General features: G+C 41.4%; 1 protein-coding gene across 1 annotated transcript in view; it reads left to right on the plus strand.

Annotated features, from left to right (window-relative positions):
• LOC127445679 (collagen alpha-1(XVIII) chain-like) overlaps positions 1 to 23,092 on the plus strand; it is a 161,508-nt gene that overhangs the window by 74,336 nt on the left and 64,080 nt on the right. The window contains exons 6-9 of the mRNA XM_051705904.1: positions 21,155 to 21,300; positions 21,947 to 22,150; positions 22,299 to 22,325; positions 22,427 to 22,489. Of these exons, the coding sequence (XP_051561864.1) occupies positions 21,155 to 21,300; positions 21,947 to 22,150; positions 22,299 to 22,325; positions 22,427 to 22,489 (440 nt within the window). The remainder of the gene's footprint in view (positions 1 to 21,154; positions 21,301 to 21,946; positions 22,151 to 22,298; positions 22,326 to 22,426; positions 22,490 to 23,092) is intronic.

Below are 23,092 nucleotides of genomic sequence, written 5' to 3' on the forward strand. Positions count from 1 at the left end.
TGGCAACAAAGAAAAAAAAAATGAAATGACCCCTGTTCAAAAGTCTGCATATCCTTAGTTCTTAATACTGTGTATTGCTCCCTTTAGCATTATGGTTGTGACCATAAAGCTCTATTTTGGTCTCGTCACTCCAAATTACAGTGTGCCAGAAGCTGTGAGGCGTGTCAAGGTGTTGTCAGGCATATTGTAACCGGGATTTTTTGTGGCATTGGCGCAGTAATGTCTCGGTTACTGTCGTAACCTCTGTTCCCTGATGGAGGGAATGAGAAGTTATGTTGATGCAGTGACACTAGGGGTCCTTGGGAGCCCCAAACGGGTATAAATGGAGCTGGCTCGCAACCACTCATTCAGGTTTTGTGCTGAGGAGCCGAGACAGGGTCCCGGCCATTTCAACGGGTAGTACAGCATTGTGGCAGAGGGGACACAATGTCTTGTTCCCTCCATCAGGGAACGGAGGTTACGACAGTAACCGAGACGTTCCCCTTCTGTCACTCACTCGACGTTGTGTCGATGTAGTGACACTAGGGGTCCCTATACGAAACGCCACAACTAGCTGAACCGTGTTATGTGGTCTGCGTGTAGCCTCCCCCAACGCCCCAAAAAACATAGCATAGTTCCCCACATCCCTAGGGGGGTGAAGAGACGTATCTAGTATGGGAGCAGGCCGTGCCAGCCTCGGCCTTTTCTCTCTATTTTTTCTCTCCACAGAGTATTCAGTTATTTGGCTGGGGCCATTTTAACACTCAATATGTTGTGTTCTTTTCCTATCCTATTCTTTCAGGGGGAAAAGTCCCCGTGTAGGCCACATCCTGCCCAGAGGGGAGGTAACATGTGGCAAGCATGTCATGTAGGCTCAGAGCACATGGAAGAGGCACGGTGGTAGGTTCTGCCTGAAAGGGGAGGAGCTCTACAAACACGGTGACCAGGACAGAGAGGGCTCTGTCAAAGGGAGACGCAGGTCTGCTGACAGGGAGACCGTGCTGCGGAAAATACATCATAGGGAGTTACCGGAATAACTGGCACCTGTGGAGCACCTACCTCAGTATGGGCATATTAGCACATGTACTGGTTCCGGCTGTGAATTCCTCCGCTGAATTTGCAAGCCACAGGGCTAGGGAGGAAGGACATCCAGGGTTCATGGATTCGTGAACTCACATGGGAAAAGAAGCGCACATCTTCACCTCTTTGGAGGGGAAAGGCGCTATACACAAGCTATACACCCGGCCAGCTGTCCGTATTCCCGAACTTACCTGTTCATACCTGACAGAACACAGGATGAAACCTGCTCAACCCGGAGATTGTAAAATCTCGCGAAGGTATTGGGTGTCGCTCAGCCTGCTGCCCTGCAGATGTCTGCTAGAGAGGTGCCATGGGCCAGTGCCCACAAGGATGCCAGATTCCTTGTGGTGTGTGCTCATATTCCCAAAGGGGTGGGCACAGCCTGGGCCTGGTATGCCATAGCGATGGCATCCACGATCCAGTGGGCAAGCCTCTGTTTGGAGACAGCGTTCCCTTTCCGCTGTCCGCCAAAGCAGACAAAGAGCTGCTCAGAGCATCTAAAGCTCTGCGTGCGATCCAAGTAGATGCGCAAAGTACACACCGGACACAGCAACGACAGGGCTGGGTCTGCCTCCTCCTGGGGCAGCGCTTGCAGGTTCACCACCTGATCCCTGAAGGGGGTTGTGGGAACCTTGGTCACATAGCCCGGCCGGGGTCTCAGTATTATGTGAGAGTCACCTGGACCAAACTACAGGCAGGTATCAATGACAGAGAACGCTTGCTGGTCCCTGACCCTCTTGATGGAGGTGAACGCAATCAGGACATTTTCAAGGAGAGGGCTTTCAACTCGTCGAAGGCCCAGGAGGACCACGGAGAGATCCCATGAGGAACAGGTGTAGCCTAGGAGGATTCAGCCTCCGGGCGCCTCTCAGGAACCTGGTGATCAGGTCGTGCTTCCCTAAGAACTTACTGTCCACTGTTTCATGGTGTGCCGCTATGGCGGCCACATACACCTTCAAGGTGGAGGGGGCCAGCTGTTCCTCCAGCCTCTCCTGCAGGAAGGAAAGCACTGATCCGACTGCACATCTCTGAGGGTCTTCAGCTGGGGAAGAACACCAATTTGTGAACCGACGCCACTTCAGGATATAAAGCTGCCTTGTGGAGGGAGCTCTGGCCTGAGTAATCATGTCTACCACTGTTGGTGGTAGGCCACTTAGGTCTTCTGTGTCCCGTCCAAGGGCCAGACGTGGAGGTTCCAGAGGTCTGGGTGTGGGTGCCAGATGGGCCCCATCCCTGAGAAAGAAGGTCCTTTCTCAGGGGAATTCGCCAGGGAGGGGCTGTCGCAAGGAGTCTGGATGGGCCAAAACGGGGCCACGAGGGTGACCTGCTCCTTGTCCTCCCTGGGTCTGTGCAAGTAGGCTCACTGGGGGAACGCATACTTGCGCAGCCCCCAGGGTCAGCTGTGTGCCAGCGCATCTGGGCCGAGGGGGGCCTCCGTCGGAGAATACCAGAGCGGGCAGTGGGAGGTTTCTCAGGAGGCAAATAGGTCTACTTGTGCTTTGCAGAACCGATGCGTCTTTAAAAAGATGTTCCATATGTGCCGCTCTTTTAGAGAAATATACTCTTTTAGAGAAATATACTCTTTCAGAAAATATACTCTCTTTTTTCTGCCGAAGTGCCCAGGGGCGTTCTCTGCAGTGCACCAGCGCAGAGGAGGGAGAAGCCGCTGAAATGCCGTCAGATCCAGCAGAGGTGAATGAACAGTCATGAGAATTCAGCTCAATGAGCATGACCGTTTGGCTCCGAAGAGAAAATCTGAACCTGAATGAGTGGGTACCAACTCCTTTTATACCCGTATGTCCGGGGGAGTGGCATGCAAATACCACTCAGCAATTTTCATTGGGCTTTTATCAAAGAACAGAGGTGTTTTTCGGGCTCCCTAGAGTGATCCCTAGTGTCACTACATTGACACAACGTTGAGTGAGTGACAGATAGGGTACCCTTTCTTCATCTTGGCTGGAGGGACAGGCTCTATCACGCGCTTGCGCAGAAGGGTCGTGATCTTCGCACGCAAGGTGGTGGCGTTCTTGCCCTTCACCGAAGTGAAGCTGATGCCGCTGAACTGGGGCAGGCGCCTGGTGAACTGAATCACGTAGCCGAGTCGGATGGTCCTGGCCAACCACCGCGACAGGTTGGAAAGCGCTATCCACGCATCCAAGCTCTGGGCGAGGGGCACTAAGGGGACAATCACATTTAGCGTACCTGTGGGTGGGGCCTCGTGGCCGGAGGGAGCAGGGGATGCCACGTCGAGGAGCCTCGCTTTGTCTCAAACTCATGGCTGCGCTGAGGGGACCCTTGAAGCACTTGCTCCATGTTCCTGGCATCTGGGGGGTCGGCGACAGGGGAGGAGGGACTTTTTGACCATCCTAGTAGTCCGTCACAACCACCTGGCCGTGGGTGTGAATGTGGTGCGACCGGACGTGCAAAGGCGGAGGGCCCGCGGTCGTGGTGTCTAAGTCGCAGGTGCTCAGTGCCCAGTTGCCGTGATAACGGCGGTAGTAAACTCTGGCTATGTGACACAGGGAGTGAGGAAACTGCTCTTTTATTGAGAATGTGGGTAACGCAGCCCGTTCGGTGTGCAGCGAACATAAAAGAAAAGGAAACCAAGGATTTACCTCCCGGCCCTCCACCGGGGGTGGAGTGGTCTGGTTACCAGCTCCGGGTTTGCAGCAGACATCTCGCTCCCTGGGTCATCCATCTCAGGGGTGCTTAGGAGCCTTCCGGGTCCTCGTGCCGGCCCATGTGGCGGGGGCGTCAGCTTCCTGTGAGGGGCTCTACGCTGGGGTCGAGAACTGACCACGAGGGTGGACATCGCCTGCCCGAGTGCTCGCGCCATGACCTTCGTCGCCCTGAGGGCGAGGTCAGTCACCGAGCACAGCTCCTGCATCACATCGGGATCAGGAATACCCACGTGCAGTTTCTTTACTGCCTTGGTCTGGTGTACTTGCAGGAGGACCATGGCATGCAGGGCAGAGGCAGTCTGACCAGCGGCACTGTAGGCTTTGGCCGTCAGAGACGACGTCATCCTACAGGCCTTGGAAGGGAGTGCCGGGCGATCCCGCCAAGTGGCTGCACTTTGAGGGCACAGGTGCACTGCAACCGCCTTATCCACCTGAGGGACCTCCGTATACCCGTGGTCCGCCCCGCCATCGAGGGTAGTGAGAGCGAATGAGCAGGGAGGTCGGTTTCAGGAAGAAAAAGGTGCCCTCCATGACCTCGTCAGCTCGTCATGCACTTCCAGGAAGAAAGCTGTGAGTGGTGCCCCGAACCCAGGAACCAATCATCTAGCCGTGAAGGCTCAGGGTAGGGTGGAAGGTTCCACTCCAACCCGACACACGCGGCGGCCCAGAAGTGGCAGCCTAGTCGAGTCCTCGGTGTCTGACATCACCAGTACGCTCTCCGATGCAGCGATCGAGCACTCATCCCGCTCCGGAGCTCCGAAAGGGACACTAAGCTGGCCCTGGGGTGAGCTGGTCTCCTCTTGGAACTCGCCGGGGGCAAACGAGCGTGCTGGGGAATGGGAGGTCCGCAGGGATTTACCCGGTGGAACCGCGCCCATTGAAGCCCCCAAATCGCCTCCAGCACCAGCCGGGCCAGCCTCGTACGCGGAGGTAGAAGGCACGGCGCGGGGGGCTTTCTCCCGGAAGAAGGTAAGCCGCGACTGCAACGTTGCCATGGTCATATTCTCGCAATGAGAACATGAACCACCCACGAATGCTGCCTCAGTGTGATTATGACCCAGACACGTGAGGCAGCGCCAGTGGCCGTCGTAAGCGGAGAGATAGCGACGGCATCCAGGAATCACACAAAGACGGAAAGTCATCTTGAAAAGACGCGTCTTTAAAAAGACGTTCACGTCAATGTGTTTGCTCTAATAGAGAAAATATACTCTTTGCAAGAATATAAACTCTCTTAGCGCTGTCGAAGTGCCCAGGTGTGTAATCTGCACAGATCTGTGCAGAAGGAGAGAAAAGCCACTAGAATGCGCAAATATCCAACAGCAAACGCTTCTTGGGAGGTGAATGGACCGGTAGTGGAAGACAGCTTGCTGACACTCAACCGCTCGGCTCCGAAGAAAAAATCTGAATGAGTGGTTGCGAGCCAGCTCCTTTTATACCCGTATGTCCGGGGGAGTGGCATGCAAATTCCACTCGCCAATTCTCATTGGCCTTTTCTCAAAGATCTGAGGTGTTTGGGGCTCCCAAGGGCGACCCCTAGTGTCACTACATCGACACAACGTCAAGTGAGTGACAGAAGGGGAAAGGCTTCTTTCTGGCAACTCGACCATGCAGCTCATTTTTGTTCAAGTATCGTCGTATTGTGTTCCTTGAAACAACCACACCATCTTTTTCCAGAGCAGCCTGTATTGCTCCTGAGGTTACCTGTGGGTTTTTCTTTGTATCCCGAACAATTCTTCTGGCAGTTGTGGCTGAAATCTTTCTTGGTCTACCTGACCGTAGCTTGGTATCAAGAGATCCCCGAATTTTCCACTTCTTATTAAGTGATTGAACAGTACTGACTGGTATTTTCAAGACTTTGGATATCTTTTTATATTCTTTTCCATCTTTATAAAGTTCCATTACCTTGTTACGCAGGTCTTTTGACAGTTCTTTTCTGCTCCCCATGGCTCCGTATCTAGCCTGCTCATTGCATCCACGTGAGAGATAACAAACTCATTGACTATTTATACACAGACACTAACTGCAATTTAAAAAGCCACAGGTGTGGGAAATTAACCTTTAACCTGTGTGTCACCTTGTGTGTCTGTAACAAGGCCAAATATTCAAGGGTATGTAAACATTTGATCAGGGCCATTTGGGTGATTTCTGTTATCATTATGATTTAAAAAGGAGCCAAACAACTGTGAGATAATAAATGGCTTCATATGATCACTATCCTTAAATAAAAGACATGATTTTGCATGATCAGTCATATTTTCAAAATCAATGCCAAAATGTCATAATTTCTGCCAGGTTATGCAAACTTTTGAGCACAACTGTAAATAAGATTTTTAAGATCAATTGGCTTAAAAAATGTCTTATCACCCCTAATTCCCTTTGGAACCACATCCCACATAGCCACTTTAATCAAATAGGTGGCTTAATTTCTGTTAATATGTGACTGTAATATTTCAAAAATCCCTCTCAAATTATCCAAATTTCACCAGCAAGCTCTTCTCGCTTGGAAAATTTGCTACTCACAATTTCTCGCCTCACACCTCCTTCATTTGGAATAATTCTAATATAACTGTTACAAATAAATCTTTATTTTTAAGAAACTGGTTTAGAGACATTAATCATTATGAAAATGTTTGACAGTTATGGGAATCTTTTAACTTATGAAAAATTCATGCTTAAATCACAGTTTCCCTGTACATTTTAAGGAATTTAATTCAGTCATTAAAGCTATTCCTCAAACCCTTATTCAGCTTGTCAAAAGTCACATTTTCTATAGCTCTCCAACAGTGACAAAATCAAAATTAATATTAGACAGTGTTGAACTGAGAAAAAATGCAATAAGCATATTTGTAATATTTTTCAAAAACAAAATAAAATGTCTCCTAGAGTTCTATAATTGATAATATTAGCTGGAAGAGTGCTTGGTTAATCCCCTTTAAATATTGTATTAATAATAAAGTAAAAGTACACTTCAAAATTTTACATACCATCTACCCTGTTAAATCTTTAATTTCAAGATATACTGATATTGATGATTTATGTTGCTTTTGTAAAAGTGAGAAAGAGCTGTTGACTTTTTGATTGTAAAGTTGTCAACAGATTTTGGGTTGAACTGGCAGAATTTATCTTTAAGTTAGTGAAAGTTGACTACTGTTTTACATTAAAGGATGTTATTTTGTTCTATGAAAGCAAAAGTAACAAAGACTTAGAATTCATTGTTAACCTTTTTATTTTAATGCAAAAATTTTATATACATAAGCAAAAATGTATAAATTCATCCCCTATGATTAAGGTGTTTTCTTTTGAATTTGACTGCTATGTGTCTTCACTAAGACTGTTAAAAACAAAAAGTCCAAAGCCTGTATAAAATAATATGACAGAATTTTCAATTCCCCTGTTACACTGTAATATCAATATATGTATAACATATTAATGTGCTATGCTATGTTTGGTTCTATATGCTAATAAAAAAAAAAAATAATAATAATAAAAAATAAAATTAAAAAAAGAAGCCAAACGCTTTTGTAGAGAAATACAGAGCCGACATGAAACAAATCCAACAGGAACTAACAAAAATTAAACCAAATTAAACCAAAGCCATGTCAGCTAATTAAGAAGCACAAAAAGAAAACAAAGAGAAACAAAACATAATTAAAGCTGCAAGCAGCGATGAAGGGGCCCTCGAACCCTGGTGCACGTTGGGGCTGCTGTGCCAGGGGAATGTCACTTGTGTAAAATCATCATGCAACAACTGCTTTATGCAGCACAATGAGCTAGTAGCTTACAGCTAGCGGTCGTGTTATTGTTTATGGTCAGTAATGTTTGTGTCGTGTTTAAGATGATGTCACGGCAGTAGAGGCGGCGCAGCTATGACGATCAGCCTATAATCCCACCCACATTGAGGCGGCACTAAACTGCAGTGGAAAAGCAAGCTCAGAAAAGTAAAGCGAGCAGAGTCTAGCTGTAACGTGCAGTGGAAAAGTGCCATTATAAAACATGTAAAGTTTGGAGCAGATTGGACATTTTATGTTTGAGTTGTAACAACTTCCTGTTTCATGGCGAAACATCGAACTTTGTCAGGACGCCACGGACATGCCGTTAAAAAAAACTCTTTGCTTTGCAATTTTGATTAAATTTTGATCTAAATCACACAATGAACGCAGAAGATATGAGACACTTCCTGTTTGCCTATTTTTGCCATTAATTTAGTGAATCACCATGGCAACACCGTACAATATTTACAAATCTGTTCACAATTTAGCATCTTCGATGTCTTGGCATAATGTTGTCTAAATGTGGTGAAGAACAGTCTCATGAATCACCATTCAGAGAATCTATCATCTATCTATTTAAATAAATTTTTAATTGTAATTTTATATTTTTTGCTAACTGATTAATTTGATATTTTTGCTATAATTAAATTATTTATTGAAATAAAATATGTAGATCTAAAGATTATATTGCAATGAAATTATTTACCATTATTATTTATCCATAAACCGGCTTTAAATTAAATTAACAAATGTAATTCATGGCATTAGGTGTTAAGATAGTCTAAGTAGATTTTAATGAGCACAGAAGTAATTTAGGCTTGTAATTTCGTTGCAGTTCTGTTGTTGCATTTTTTCTCTGTGCACTGTCAAAATAAATGAAGTACATTAAATGAGTCTGCATTCGTTATTTATACGCTCAACTGTTTAAATAGCTTCTAAATTAATGTAGGGCAAATGAGGACATAAATTAGTTTAGAATGCTGCATGTTCGCCCATAGAATAATTATTCAAAGCATAAATTACCTGGTAACTGGTTACCAACAAACAACTATTTGTCAAGGTTCCGGCATTTGTGCCAGCTCATACTGTCGTTTGTTTTTCTCTCTCCCTCGTGTCTCACAGGTGAAGACGGCACGCGATCAACGTTTCCATGGGAACAGTGATCGATCTCGGGGAGATGCTGATCACAGCAATGATTTACTCACCTGTTACCATCTGCTTCACTCTGATTGCACTCCCTACTTATTCCTTGTGTGTCACCTCGTTATTTGCCTGTTTATGGTTAACTGTCATGTTAACTGTGCTCTCTCGTGTAGTTGGAGCATGCTCGTGTGTCTGTTGTTTGCGCCTCTTTAGAGGTGCGGTTACCTTCCTGCTTGCTGTCTCCCTCGCCAGTTCTGTGCGCAGTTCATGTGGAGGAGGATTCCTCAGTCTCTGCCCACGTCTCGGGGACTATATCATCTGGGCTTTGCTTCGCAACACACCAACAACAGATTCTCTTCGGATTGTTCCTGACTTCCACAAAGCACACTTATCATACGAACACACCCTTCACTAGCCCATTGCGGCTCGCTGGATTTCAGCCTTCTGCAGCCGGCGCCAGGTGTGCCTTATCTTAACATTGAGAACTTTGTTAATAAAACTATTGAACCGTCATCTCTGCTTTTGTGTCCTTTGTCCCCTCCGTGACACTATTGAACCGTGACCTTGCCACAACTTCGTCATGATGGACTGGCACCGCTCCAAAGTTACGTTGTGGCAACGAATACAGAAATTTCACTTTTCCGGTTGTCACAACCTAATCAGTTACATTGCCACAACTAAAGTTTGGTCATCAAATTACGGTATAGTTAGGAAATGGCCATGTAATTTTGCTAGCTGGAATTACAAAATGGCTGAATTTGCTGCTGCTTTTCTCAAATTTTGTTGTTTTGCAGTGAAAACTCACAAATCATCATTATATACCTATGTAATTGTATTAATTACATTTTAAATGCAATTACATGTAAATATTTTAGTGCATAATAACTGAATATGCAGTTAGCAACCAAAAAATTAAATAAAAAATGCACACAAAAATAACATACATTTAAGTGAAAGTTGGGGGTATTGAAATACCCTTAATTATTTTTGTATTACAATTTTCTCCTCAGAGAATGCAATAAAACTTGTCTAGGCCTTCAGTGCGATTCATGCCATTAAGAAAACACAGTTTCACAATGAATAAGACGCTGTATGCCCATCATATATTACGTGGCAGTCAACTAATAATACCAATTGACATTTTAAAAACACATCCACGCACGAAAGCTAGAACCAAGGAAGTCTAATACAAAGAAAAAGCTCTCTAATAATATTTGTGATTTCAATTTTGTTTGCAATAAATTTTGTTTCGTCAGGGTATACGGTTACTTTTCAAAACTTGATCCGACACTGAATGCTCAAGTAGCCTAATTTACACTTAGAAAACTCCTGATGTTGTTATAACAATGCAAAAAGCACTTACCAATTTACTTGAAGTGAAAATGTGCAGTAACAAATAATAAAGTATAGGCAAGTGTGATCAAACTTTTCTACAGAGTTCTAGTCTTACACTGAGGGGCCATTCACATTGAGCATGTTTGTGTCCGTCTGCGCTGTTTTAAAAATGATTTCAATGTAAACGTGCGCTAGATAGACATCTTTGAAGGCTTGATTTTGTTTTTAGACGCCATGTCAAGTTAAAAAGAACTTAAACTGTGAAACGTCTCGAGTCAAGACACATACGTTTTGCTCTTTTGTGGCGCTGCGTGTAATTTTAGTGCAAAAACAAACACATTCAAGCATGTGAACGGCACGTTGCATAAGAGGTTATAGGTTCTAATCCATCCATATAAAACTATATGTTTTAACTAACAAAGATTGCATTCGCACCTCAGTTGATGTATATAATGTGTGGGGCCACATTTGTTTGCATTTTTCTATGGGATTCGACTGGAAAAGAGCTCAAACTCAAACGCGGGGTTAGTTGTCACACACGCTGGTAAGACGAAACTTAATTTGTTTACTTGTTGCCATATCAACACTGCGTAAAGAAAAAAAATTGCAGGAAAATCCACTCCGGGAATTTGCGTGAGAGCACCAGTGACCAAGATGGCACAGCTCACGAACCCCCATGGCACAACAGAGCAATGAAACACTCGATTTATATAGGAAGAAAACACACTGCATGCCGGCGCTGCACATTAACAATCAGATCACCTGGTTACCCCACACCTGAGAGCGATTAAGAGAAAGACAGACAGATAAAGACAAAGCACACGCTCTACACACACAGTCAATACGGCCGAGAATGCAATCATAATGGGGGACATATTTCGCTTTTCTATTTCCTGGAAAAGAGCGCAAGCTGCAGAAAACCTGCTGACACTAAAGGACATTGATACCAGCCAGAACAAACATTTATCATAAATTCAAAATAACACATTCAAGCGCCGGATCGGCAATCAAAACATACACAGATCAAATGAATCAAACTCCATCTCAAGAACTGGAGATGTTTAACACATAAAATCAGAAATTGCTGAAGAACATAGTTACACATACTTTATATACATAACGTATGAAACAGGGATCCCTTCTAAACAGGACACCAAATATCTTCTGTTATTTTGGGAATCATTCATGGAGCTTGGATGCCCTCTATTGGACATTTCTTGTAATTGCCAATCATTACATATACACATTATGACAGTTTTCTATTATTTTTACATTTCAGTTGATATATTTATTATATTTTATTTATATAAAAATTAAGACATGTGTTTATTAATAATAAACTTTAAAAACCAAGCTTACCAAATACCTCAAAACATGTGAATATGCACAAAAAGGAATGATGAGATTTAATGCATTGCCATGGCAACAGTGTTTAAGATATCAAGAATCCCTTCAGAATTTTAAATCTGCACTGTTTTGACATTATTCTAAAATCTTTTGAAGCAATTCAGGTTAACATAATAGGGATATTTCAAAGTCTGTTAAAAGTAACACACTTCCTTCCACCATTTGGTGACGCTATGGCCATGACCCACAATAGCCACATCAATGTGATCAGCCTGCAAGGACAACATTTTTATGTAATTCACGCCATGCATGCAGAATATATGAGACATTTTCTTATTCTATTTTTTTGATGTTATTTTATCACTTCGCCATGGCAACACCATTCAATATATCAAAAATCTTGCAATCAGGGCCTGCAATTTTCAAAAAATGCATATTCAATCCAAAATGGCCGACTTTCTGTTGGGCGGAGCTAATGACTATAATTTTGAAAGTTGTCCGGCTTGATGAGAACAATATATGTAGCAAGTTTGGTGATCATAGAAGAAACTGACCCCCACAACTTTTGTCAAAAGGTGGTGCTACAGAGCTCCCCAGCCACGCCCATGTGTTAACTTTTTCCCAGGCCTAATGGCTGACAACTCTGATATATGTGCAAAATATCATGAAAATTCAAGCTGGCCAAGTTCCTCAAAAACGTGAATATACATAAAAAGGAATAATGACATTTAATACGTTGCCATGGCAACACTATTTAAGATATCAAGAATCCCTTCAGAATTTTAAATCTGCACTGTCTTGAAATTATTAAATTTTTTTTTAAGCAATTCAGGTTAACATAAAAGGGATATTTCAAAGTCTGTTAAAAGTGACACACTTCCTTCCGCCAGTTGGTGGTGCTATGGCCGTGACCCATAATAGCCACATCAATGTGATCAGCCTGCAAGGACAAACATTTGGCTCAATTTTTATGTAAATATTGCATGCAGAAGATATGAGACATTTCCTTATTCCATTGTTTTTATGTTATTTTATCGCTTCGCCATGGCAACACCGTTCAATATATCAAAAATCCCTTCGCAATTTAGCATCATCAATGTCTTGGCATGATGTCGCCCACATTTGGTACCTGTAACATGAAATCCCTGGGAGGAGTATATAAAATTCCTTAACAAGCATTTTTCAAACAATCCAAAATGGCCAACTTCCTTTTGGGCAGAGCTTATGACTGTCAGTGCGAAAGTTGTCCGGCTTGATGAGATCTATATGTGTACAAAGTCTGGTGACTGTTGCTCAAAAGTGATGTGCTACAGATCCCCCCAAACATGCCCATGTTCTAGGTGGTGCTGCAGAGCCCCTCCTGCATGACCCTCCCTGCAACTTTTACAAGCCCTAATGGACAAAAACTCTGATGTGTGTGCAAACTTTCAAGAGTTTCACGCATGTTATGTACCCCAAAAGTACCGAAAACCTTGAAAAGAATAATAAAAATAAAAAAAATAATAATAATCCTTAGACGAAAAATAGGGCCTTGCACTTTCAGTGCTTGAGCCCTAATAATAATAATCCTTAGAAGAAAAATAGGGCTCCGCACATTCAGTGCTTGGGCCCTAATAATAATAATAAATATAGCTGCAAGCAGCGATGATGGGCCCAAGCACCATGGGTCCATTTCCAATTGGTGGCTTTCGGAAAACAAAGCATGATGGACACAGGGACAACTCAACATTAATGTAAACTTGGACCCTAAACATACAATGTGTAATAGATTGATGCCACCATTCCAGTTTGACTACAACTTCATGTAATTTAATCCACTGCCATGACAACACTATTAAAGCTATCAAGCATCCCTTCAAAATTTTCCATTAGCAGTGTCTAAACAATTTTGAAGCAATTTGGGTAAAAGTGGACTATTTCAAAGTCTGTTGTAAGTGCCACACTTCCTGCTGCCAGTTGGTGGCGCTATGACTGTGACCCACAATAGCCACATCCATGTGATTAACCCCCAAGAAAAAACATACAACTCTATTTTGATCTAAATCACACAATGCATGCAGAAGATACGAGACATTTCCTGTTTCCTTATATTTGCAATTCATTTAGTGAATCGCCATGGCAACATTCAATATTTAAAAATCTCTATTCAGAGAATCTATATATCTATTTTTAATTATAATTGTACATTTTTTGCTAACTGATTAATTTTACACTTTTGCTATAATTTAATATAATTTATTGAAAAAAATATGTAGATCTAAAGATTATATTGTAATGATTTCATTTACACTTTTATTTATCCTTAAAATGGCTTTAAATAAAATTAACATATGTAATTCAAAGCATTAGGTGTTAAGATAGTCTAAGTAGATTTTAATATGAGCACAGAAGTAATTTATGCTTGAAATTTCGTTGTAATTCTGTAGCAATTGTTTTCAAATTATTTTACTGTTGCATTTTTCTCTGTTCACTGTCAAAATAAATGAAGTACATTAAATTTGAGTCTGCATTCATTATTCATATACACAACTGTTTAAATAGCCTCTAAATTAATGTTGGGCAAATGAGGACATAAATTAGGTTAGAATATTGCATGTTCACCAATAGAATAATTATTCAAAGCATAAAATACCAACTGGTTACCAACAAAACTATTTGTCACAGTTGCGGCATTTGTGCCGGCTCATACTGTTGTTTGTTTTTCTCTCTCCCTCGTGTCTCACAGGTGGATTTGGCATGCGATCAGCATTTCCATGGGAACGGTGATCAATCTCGGGGAGATGCTGATCACAGCAATGATTTACTCGCCCGTTACCATCTGCTTCACTCTGATTGCACTCCCTACTTATTCCTTGTTTGTCACCTCGTTATTTGCCCGTTTATCGTTAACTGTCATGTTAACTGTGCTCTCTTGTGTAGTTGGAGCATGCTCATGTGTCTGTAGGTTACCTTCCTGTTTGCCATCTCCCTCGCCAGTTCTGTGCCCAGTTCATGTGGAGGAGGATTCCTCGGTCTGTGCCCGTGTCTCGGGGAATATATCATCTGGGCTTTGCTTCGCACCACACCAGCTTCAACTGTCTCTCTTCAGATTTCAGTCAGTTCCTGACTTCCACAATGCACACTTATCATACGAACACACCATTCATTAGCCCATTGTGGCTCGCTGGATTTCAGCCTTCTGCAGCCAGCGTCAGCTGTGCCTTATCTTGACATCGAGAACTTTGTTAATAAAAACAATGAACTGTCATCTCTGCTTTTGGGTCCTTTGTTGCCCCCATGACACTACTGATCCACAACCTTGCCACAACGTCGTCATGACGGACTGGCACCGTTCCAAAGTTACGTTGTGGCAATGAATACAGGAATTTAACTCTTCAGGTTGTTGCAACGTAATCAGTTACATTGCCACAACTAAAGTTTGGTCATCAAATTATGGTGTAGTTAGGAAGTGGGATTACAAAATGGCTGAATTTGCTGCTGCTTTCTTAAATTTTGCAATGCAATTTGCTGCATTATATACAGCCTGCAAGGACAAACATTTGGCTCAATTTTGATGTTTTTAATTTTCTGCACACAGAAGATATGAGACATTTCCTTAGTCAATTTTTTTGACGTTATTTTATCACAACACCGTTTGATATATCAAAAATCCCTTCGCTATTTAGCATCGTCAATGTCTTGGCATGATGTCGCCTACATTTGGTACCTGTAACATAAAATCCCTGGGAGGAGTATATCAAATTCCTGAGCATGCATTTTTCAAACAATCCAAAATGGCCAACTTCCTTTTGGGCAGAGCTTATGACTGTCAGTGTGAAAGTTGTCTGGCTTGATGAGATCTATATGTGTACAAAGTTTGGTGACTGTAGCTCAAAAGGGATGTGCTACATAGCCCCCCGAACATGCCCATGTTCTAAGTGGTGCCGCACCTCTTGTGTAACTTTGAGTGTAACTTTGCCACGCCCTAATGTCCAGCGACTCTGATGTGTGTGCAAACTTTCAAGAGTTTTCACGCATGTTATGTACCCCAAAAGTACAGAAAACCTTGAAAAGAAGAATAAAAAAAATAAAAAATAATAATAAATATAGCTGCAAGCAGCGATGACGGGCCCAAGCACCATGGGTCCATTTCCACCCGTTGGCTTTTGGGAAACAATGCAAGGTGGACACATGCTTTTTGGCATTATTCTAAACAATTTTGAAGCAATTTGGGTAAATATAAGAGAACTATTTTAAAGTCTTTTGGAGAGCCACACTTGTTTGTGACTCAAAATAGTCAAATCTGTCTGATTAGCCCCCAACATACATCTCAGTTTTGATAACGGCATTTGCATTTCTGAAGGTTTATACATGTGCACTCACACTAACTCAAGCGTCAGCTGCTAAATGCACTGACAGGCTCCAAGACACTGATAAATGATTACTGCCAGAGTAACATTTGCATACCGGTGTCAGGGACTTCAGAATTTCACAAATAACACAAAGAAGAAAGTATTCCTCTCACTTGGTTTTGCTTGCGTGTCCCCTCCATGTGTGAATGATGCAAAGATCTATTGGGATTTTACTAAAGTTTGTCACTGAAAAGGTTTGCTCACAGACTTGGAACTAAACAGCACATGCAGCCTCATGAATGGACAGATTTTCTGCACCACACATTTCTTTGAGCATAATATTGCACTATTGAGGGCTAAGTATTTTATTTATTTATTTTTCGAAGATCGCATGCAAGGTTGCCAGACTGCATAAATTGAGTATGACAAAAGGCAAAATATTTACTATTTGTGCAAGTATAAATGTCTGCTTAGGGTGTTTTGCACTATTATCTGGCAACCCTGAGCGAGAGCCCAGTGTATGGGAATCATTCAACAATGGAGCTTGGATGCCCTCTTTTGGACATTTCTTGTAATTGCCACTCTGAGTGGAACACACTGGGTTAGACTTAGCCTGGGTTTTCTAGTATTTTTACATTTCAGTTGATATTTCTATCATATTTTATTTATATTAAATTTAATAAATATGTTTATTAACAATAACTTTAAATTCAAACATGTAAAATACCTCAAAACATGTGAATATACACAAAAAGGAATGATGAGATTTAATGCATTGCCATGGCAACAGTATTTAAGATATCAAGAATCCCTTCAGAATTTTAAATCTGCACTGTCTTGACATTATTCTAATTTTTTTTTTTTTTGAAGCAATTCAGGTTAACATAATAGGGATATTTCAAAGTCTGTTAAAAGTGACACACTTCTGCCAGTTGGTGGCGCTATGGCCGTGACCCACAATAGCCACATCAATGTGATCAGCCTGCAAGAACAAACATTTGGCTCAATTTTGATGTTTTTAATTTTGTGCATGCAGAAGATATGATACATATCCTTATTCCATTTTTTTGATGTTAATTTATCGCTTCGCCATGGCAACACCGTTCGATATATCAAGAATCCCTTCGCAATTTAGCATCATCAATGTCTTGGCATGATGTCACCCACATTTGGTACCTGTAACATGAAATCCCTGGGAGGAGTATATAAAATTCCTTAACAAGCATTTTTCAAACAATCCAAAATGGCCAACTTCCTTTTGGGCAGAGCTTATGACTGTCAGCATGAAAGTTGTCCAGCTTGATGAGATCTATATGTGTACAAAGGGATGTGCTACATAGTCCCCTGAACATGCCCATGTTCTAGGTGGCGCCACAGAGCCCCTCCCGCACCCCCCCACCTGTAACTCTGTCACGCCCACCTGTAACTCTGTCCTCTCACCATCGGTGCTTGGGCCTTAAAAAATAGACTTTAATAGAGTTGAGTTATGTACAGATAATACGATTATTATTAAACCATACAGTAGATAAGATTAGCAGCGAACATGAAGGATGTGAATTAGTTGGATCACAAGGGGCTGCGGGCTAGCTAGAACACAAAACACAGGACACCGTCAATTGATTAAAACACAGATAAGACATACAGAACCTTAGAGTAATCAGTCTGTGGTTGTAGGCTCAAGTAACGTCTACAAATCCCACTACAAACAGACAAGTTAACAATAACAGTCAAATCAATACACAACCATTTAGTCAAACAGCTAACCGCTATCACAACACCACATACAGTTGAAGTCAGAAGTTTACATACATTTAGGTTGAAGTCATTAAAACTAATTTTTTAACCACTCCACAGATTTCATATTAGCAAACTATAGTTTTGGCAAATTGTTTAGGACATCTACTTTGTGCATGACACGACTAATTTTTCCAACAATTGTTTACAAACAGATTGTTTCACTTTTAACAGACTATGTCACAATTCCAGTGGGTCAGAAGTTTACATACACTTAGTTAACTGTGCCTTTAAGCAGCTTGGAAAATTCCAGAAAATGATGTCAAGCCTTTAGACAGTTAGCCAATTTGCTTCTGATAGGAGGTGTACTGAATTGGAGGTGTACCTGTGGATGTATTTTAAGGCCTACCTTCAAACTCAGTGCCTCTTTGCTTGATATCATGGGAAAATCCAAATAAATCAGCCAAAACCTCAAAAAACAAATGTGGACCACTACAAGTCTGGTTCATCCTTGGGAGCAATTTCCAAATGCCTGAAGGTACCATGTTCATCTGTACAAACAATAGTATGCAAGTATAAACCCATGGGACCATGCAGCCATCATTCTGCACAGGAAGGAGACGCATTCTGTCTCCTAGAGATGAAAGTTGTTTGGTGCGAAAAGTGCAAATCAATCCTAGAACAACAGCAAAGGACCTTGTGAAGATGCAGAGGAAACAGGTAGACAAGTATGTTTATCCACAGTAGTTATCCACAAGTCCTATATCGACATAACCTGAAAGGCTGCTCAGCAAGGAAGAAGCCACTGCTCCAAAACCACCATAAAAAAGCCAGACTACAGTTTGCAAGTGCTCATGTCGACAAAGATCTTACTTTCTGGAGAAATTTACTCTGGCTGATTAAACAAAATTGGAACTTTCTGGCCATAATGACCATCATTATGTTTGGAGGAAAAAGGGTATGAATTGCAAGCCGAAGAACACCATCCCAACCATGAAGCATGGGGGTTGCAGCATTGTGAGGGTGCTTTGCTGCAGGAGGGACTGATGCACTTCACAAAATAGATGGCATCATGAGGAAGGAAAATTATGTGGATATATTGAAGCAGCATCTCAAGACATCAGCCATGAAGTTAAAGCTTGGTTGCAAGTGGGTCTTCCAAATGGACATAGACCCTAAGCATACCTCCAAAGTTGTGGCAAAATGGCTTAAGGACAACAAAGTCATGGTATTGGAGTGGCCATCACAAAGCCCTGACTTCATTTCAAAAATTTGTGGGCAGAACTGAAAAAGCGTGGGCGAGCAAGGAGGCTTACAATCCTGACTCAGTTACAACAGTTCTGTCTGAACGAATGGGCAAAAATTCCAGCAACTTATTGTGAGAAGCTTGTGGAAGGCTACCAAAAATGTCTGAACCAAGTTAAACAATTTAAAGGCAATGCTACCAAATACTAACAAATTGTATGTAAACATCTGACCCACTGGGAATGTGATGAAAGAAATAAAAGCTGAAATAAATCAGTCTCTCTGTTATTATTTTGACAGTTCACATTCTTAAAATAAAGCAGTGATCCTAACTGACCTAAGACAGGGAATGTTTTCTACATTTAAATGTCAGGAATTGTGAAAAACTGAGTTTAAATATATTTGGCTAAGGTGTATGTAAACATCTGACTTCAACTGTATCTCTCAGAAAATGTGTAAAACGGAAGTGATGGGTACTTGACTGTGACACATACCCTGGTGGGATGTGCCAGCCTTAAAGGTACTCAGTAATTTTTTCCCCATTAAAAAAGCTGTACTCTTTTAGAAATTAATTGTAATTTTTAAACATATGTATAAAATCATGACCACTCACATGAGATGAAGACTCCAGTCACATCAGTAACCTAATAAAAAGCTGTTTCATTCTACATGGAAGAGGGTCCACTCAGGGGGCTGCCATGTTTGAATCACATGACCAGCTGAATACTACTCGCTTATTCTCAATAACCGCCCTAGACTGGGAGTATAGCCAAGGATAGCTGTCACTTAGTCTATATATCTTTAAGAAAACAATTAATGCAATTTGCATTTTGCTCTTTGAAATCCTCCATGAAGTGTAAGGCACTGTCCCAAATGTCACCCTAACCCTTGCAGTCCTCCTCCGAGTCCAGACATTAGTAACACAAGCGAGTGCAGGCCAACGGGGCACTAGTCAGTAATGGTGCCTTCTTGTGCTATTGGAATTATTGTAAATATGAATGTCCCACACATGAATGATCCCTCAAGTCGTAATTATGACTGGGCAACTTGGAGATCATTTTGATACCCAATTTTCCAAGATTGGAAGAGTTGTAAACTTTCAACATGGCGGAGGAGACTACGGTTTCTGTAGTGAATGACAGGTTTTAAGCATTTAATACAGCTAATTGTTAACGCTTGCCATTTCCGTCATATTCATTCAGCAACCATTTGATGCATGTTGTACATTTTTACACTGTTAAAAAAGCTTGTATTTGACCAAAATTCCATTACTGTCAGCAAGCTAACTGAGTAATATGTATTATGGTGTCAAAATAAAAGTTCCTTAAGAAATATGTATGAATAAACCTGGCGTCGTCAATGTTTCTTGTTCTTTCCGACAACAAAGCATTGAACGCAACGTACTGGTAATTACCACTTCAGAAGTGGGAAGTAGGATAATTCCGATAGCACATGAAGGCAGCATAAGTCCATGAGGGTGCATGAGTTATAAAAGCGTGCATTTGGGACAGACTTTAAGACTTTGATCAGTTGACACATTTTTATACATTGTTTTTCATATACATACATTTTAACAAATTATGTTTTAAAAAAGTCATGCCATTGATAGAGTAAAGGAACGTAACTCACACAGGGGACCTCATGTATAAAACTTGGCATAGATTTCATACTAAAAGTGTGCAAACGCACAAAATTCAGTTTTTGTGTACGCACTAAAGTTTTCATATGCATACAACCGTACGTACCATTGCACATTGTGCATACACAACTTCTCTCCAAAATAACCATATATGGAGTATACAACGCCTATTTTTACAATGCATAACCCCATCTGCATATAATTTACTTATGCATATTGCCATCCAGACACATGAAACAGTGTATAGAAAGAAAAACATAGGCCCTACCTCTCACAGACCACTAGCAACAACTCGCTTAGCTTGCAAAATTAAGTGTGTTTCTACACAGCTACACATTCTCAGATATACTGTATGCTGGTAGATCGAACACTGCTATTTCAAGAAATATTAGGAATTAAGCAAGATATGTTGCAGAAAGTTCTCTCTTGTCTTTGTATTCACAATAATTTTAAAATACTCTTTGAAACAACAATAACAAAGGTTTAATTTTATGTTACTTACTTTTATGAACATAAAACATCTCGAAGAAAAAATATTGAATAGAAACTGAATATGAGTAATTCCATCTCTGGTAAAATCAATAAAACAATTATACACATCACACTAAAAAGTTATATATACACAAAATAAAAAGCAAGTGATCTGTTGTTCAAAATAAAATAAAATAAAAATGTATTGCAATCAATATTGAATCCACATTTGATATCATCTTTTCCACCATGATTTTTTCTCTGGCACAAAACTCCAGTACGCTGTGGTTAAGAGGATAAGGAGCATGGACTTTTGGGTAGTAGACAACTGGGAAGCTCACGTCAGTGCAGGCTCTTTTTGTTGTCCAGGATGACACTTTCAATAATTTTTTTCACCAGGTGTCTCTAGTCCTAAAGGAGATAAATGTGTGAGGGGAGAGAAGGGGGACCAAGGTGGCCAGATCCTCAAAGGTCCAAAGGCCGACTCGGTGGCTCTTGAGACTTCAGCCTTGATCTCTAGCACAGGTGGAATCCATGAAGAGAAGGTATAAACTAATTCAACAAGAGACTGCAACACAGAGGATTCTCGCAGCACATAAATCTGAAATGGAAACTGTTCTGTTTTAGAGTGACAAGTAAATAGATTTTAGATATGGATATGTAATGTGTATGATTCATTTGGTTGCTTAAGGGATAGTTCACACAAAAATTTAAATTAAAATCATCATTTACTCACCCTCATGTTGTACCAAATTCTTATGACTTTTTTCTTCCATGAAACACAAAATGAGATGATAGGCAAAATGTTAGAGACTGACAGCTTTAGTCCTAATTCACAAAAAAAACAAAACAAAGAAAAACATCTCCTCTTGTGTTCCATGGAAGAAAGAAATTCATATGGGTTTGGAACAACATGAGGGTAGATGATAAAAACAAATTGGGGTGAAATAAGCCTTTAAATGGTTTTTAGGGGTTTGGCTAATGTAGATGCCTCTGGCGGTAATAGGTTGTATAGCCATGCCTGTTTGCTTCTTCAGGGTCATCATAGAGAGAAAGGAATTAAGGTAAATAAGACCTATTTTAGTAGCACACCATTGGCATTCACCAGTCCAGTGAACGAATGTTGACTTTGCCTGGATGTTTTCCAGTTATCTTGATGAACAAACAGCTGATGCCCACCTCTTTGTATAGGGTAGTACTGGGTTTGGATATCCTGGCCCCAAAGGAGATCGTGGCCCTCCAGGACCGCCTGGGCCACCTGGTCCCCAGGGTCCATTAACGGAATTGATAGACACTGGTGATAGAATGGTGCAGAAGGTGCCAGGTCCAATGGGCCCAGTTGGGCCACCAGGTCGAGAGGGCCCACCCGGTACCCCTGGTCCAGAGGGGAAAACAGTGAGTAACATAAATTTCCTTTGACACCTAATTACCCAATAATAACTGATGCCAATTAGAGGACAGCCATTGATTGTTGACAACAAATTAAAAGCTTTACATAGTTAGAAGTTCTAACAGAGGCTTCTATCATTTTGGTGTTTTATAGGGTGATCCAGGAGAGGACAGTAAACTTGTGAGTGTTCTAGACAAATAGTTTTCTTTATTAGTGTTTCAATTTACACTAAGACTGTTTATTCACACAATTCATCACTCTGCTGTGGTCTCATCATACAGGGACCTGAAGGACCTCGTGGTTTTCCAGGAGCACCAGGTGCAATAGGACCTAAAGGGCAGAAGGTGTTTTGCCAAATCTGAGTTTAGTTAATTAATTCTAATTTAGTTATAATAATGATTATTAATAGGGCTGTTAATTTAACATGTTAATTCAGCGTGATTCATTACATAAAAATAGCACATAAAAAAATGAACGAAATTAATCATGTCCTCGGGCCATAATAAGGAATATTCCTACTATCTGAGCAGTTCAAGCTTGAAGTATCACCTGTTTATCAGTAGGGGGCAGTAAGCGAAACTACAGCTGTAAAGGCATTGGTAATGCGCAGTTGTACGGACAACAAACCACCCTCAGGCTTGCTTTTCAGCAGCAACAGCACAAGATGAGAATACATTCTTGCATTCAAAAAAAGCTGGACAGAGCGCAGTTCCAAATGCAGAGATCTCGAGATGTGTTTTTCTTAGTTTTAAACTACGTTTAACTTGAAACAGCAACCTAAAAATTGGTGTGTTTGACAAAATGCAACCAAAATGAGACAGTGAAAAATGCATGTGTACATTGACCCGTACTTAGAAAAACCCTTATAATAAATCTACATCTGACAGACTTGCAAAATAAATTATTGTGCACTGTAGGCCAGTGGTAGGCTTATGTTCAATGATATG

The sequence above is a fragment of the Myxocyprinus asiaticus genome, chromosome 9 (assembly GCF_019703515.2).
Source record: "Myxocyprinus asiaticus isolate MX2 ecotype Aquarium Trade chromosome 9, UBuf_Myxa_2, whole genome shotgun sequence".
In the NCBI taxonomy this organism is placed as follows: Eukaryota; Metazoa; Chordata; class Actinopteri; order Cypriniformes; family Catostomidae; genus Myxocyprinus; species Myxocyprinus asiaticus.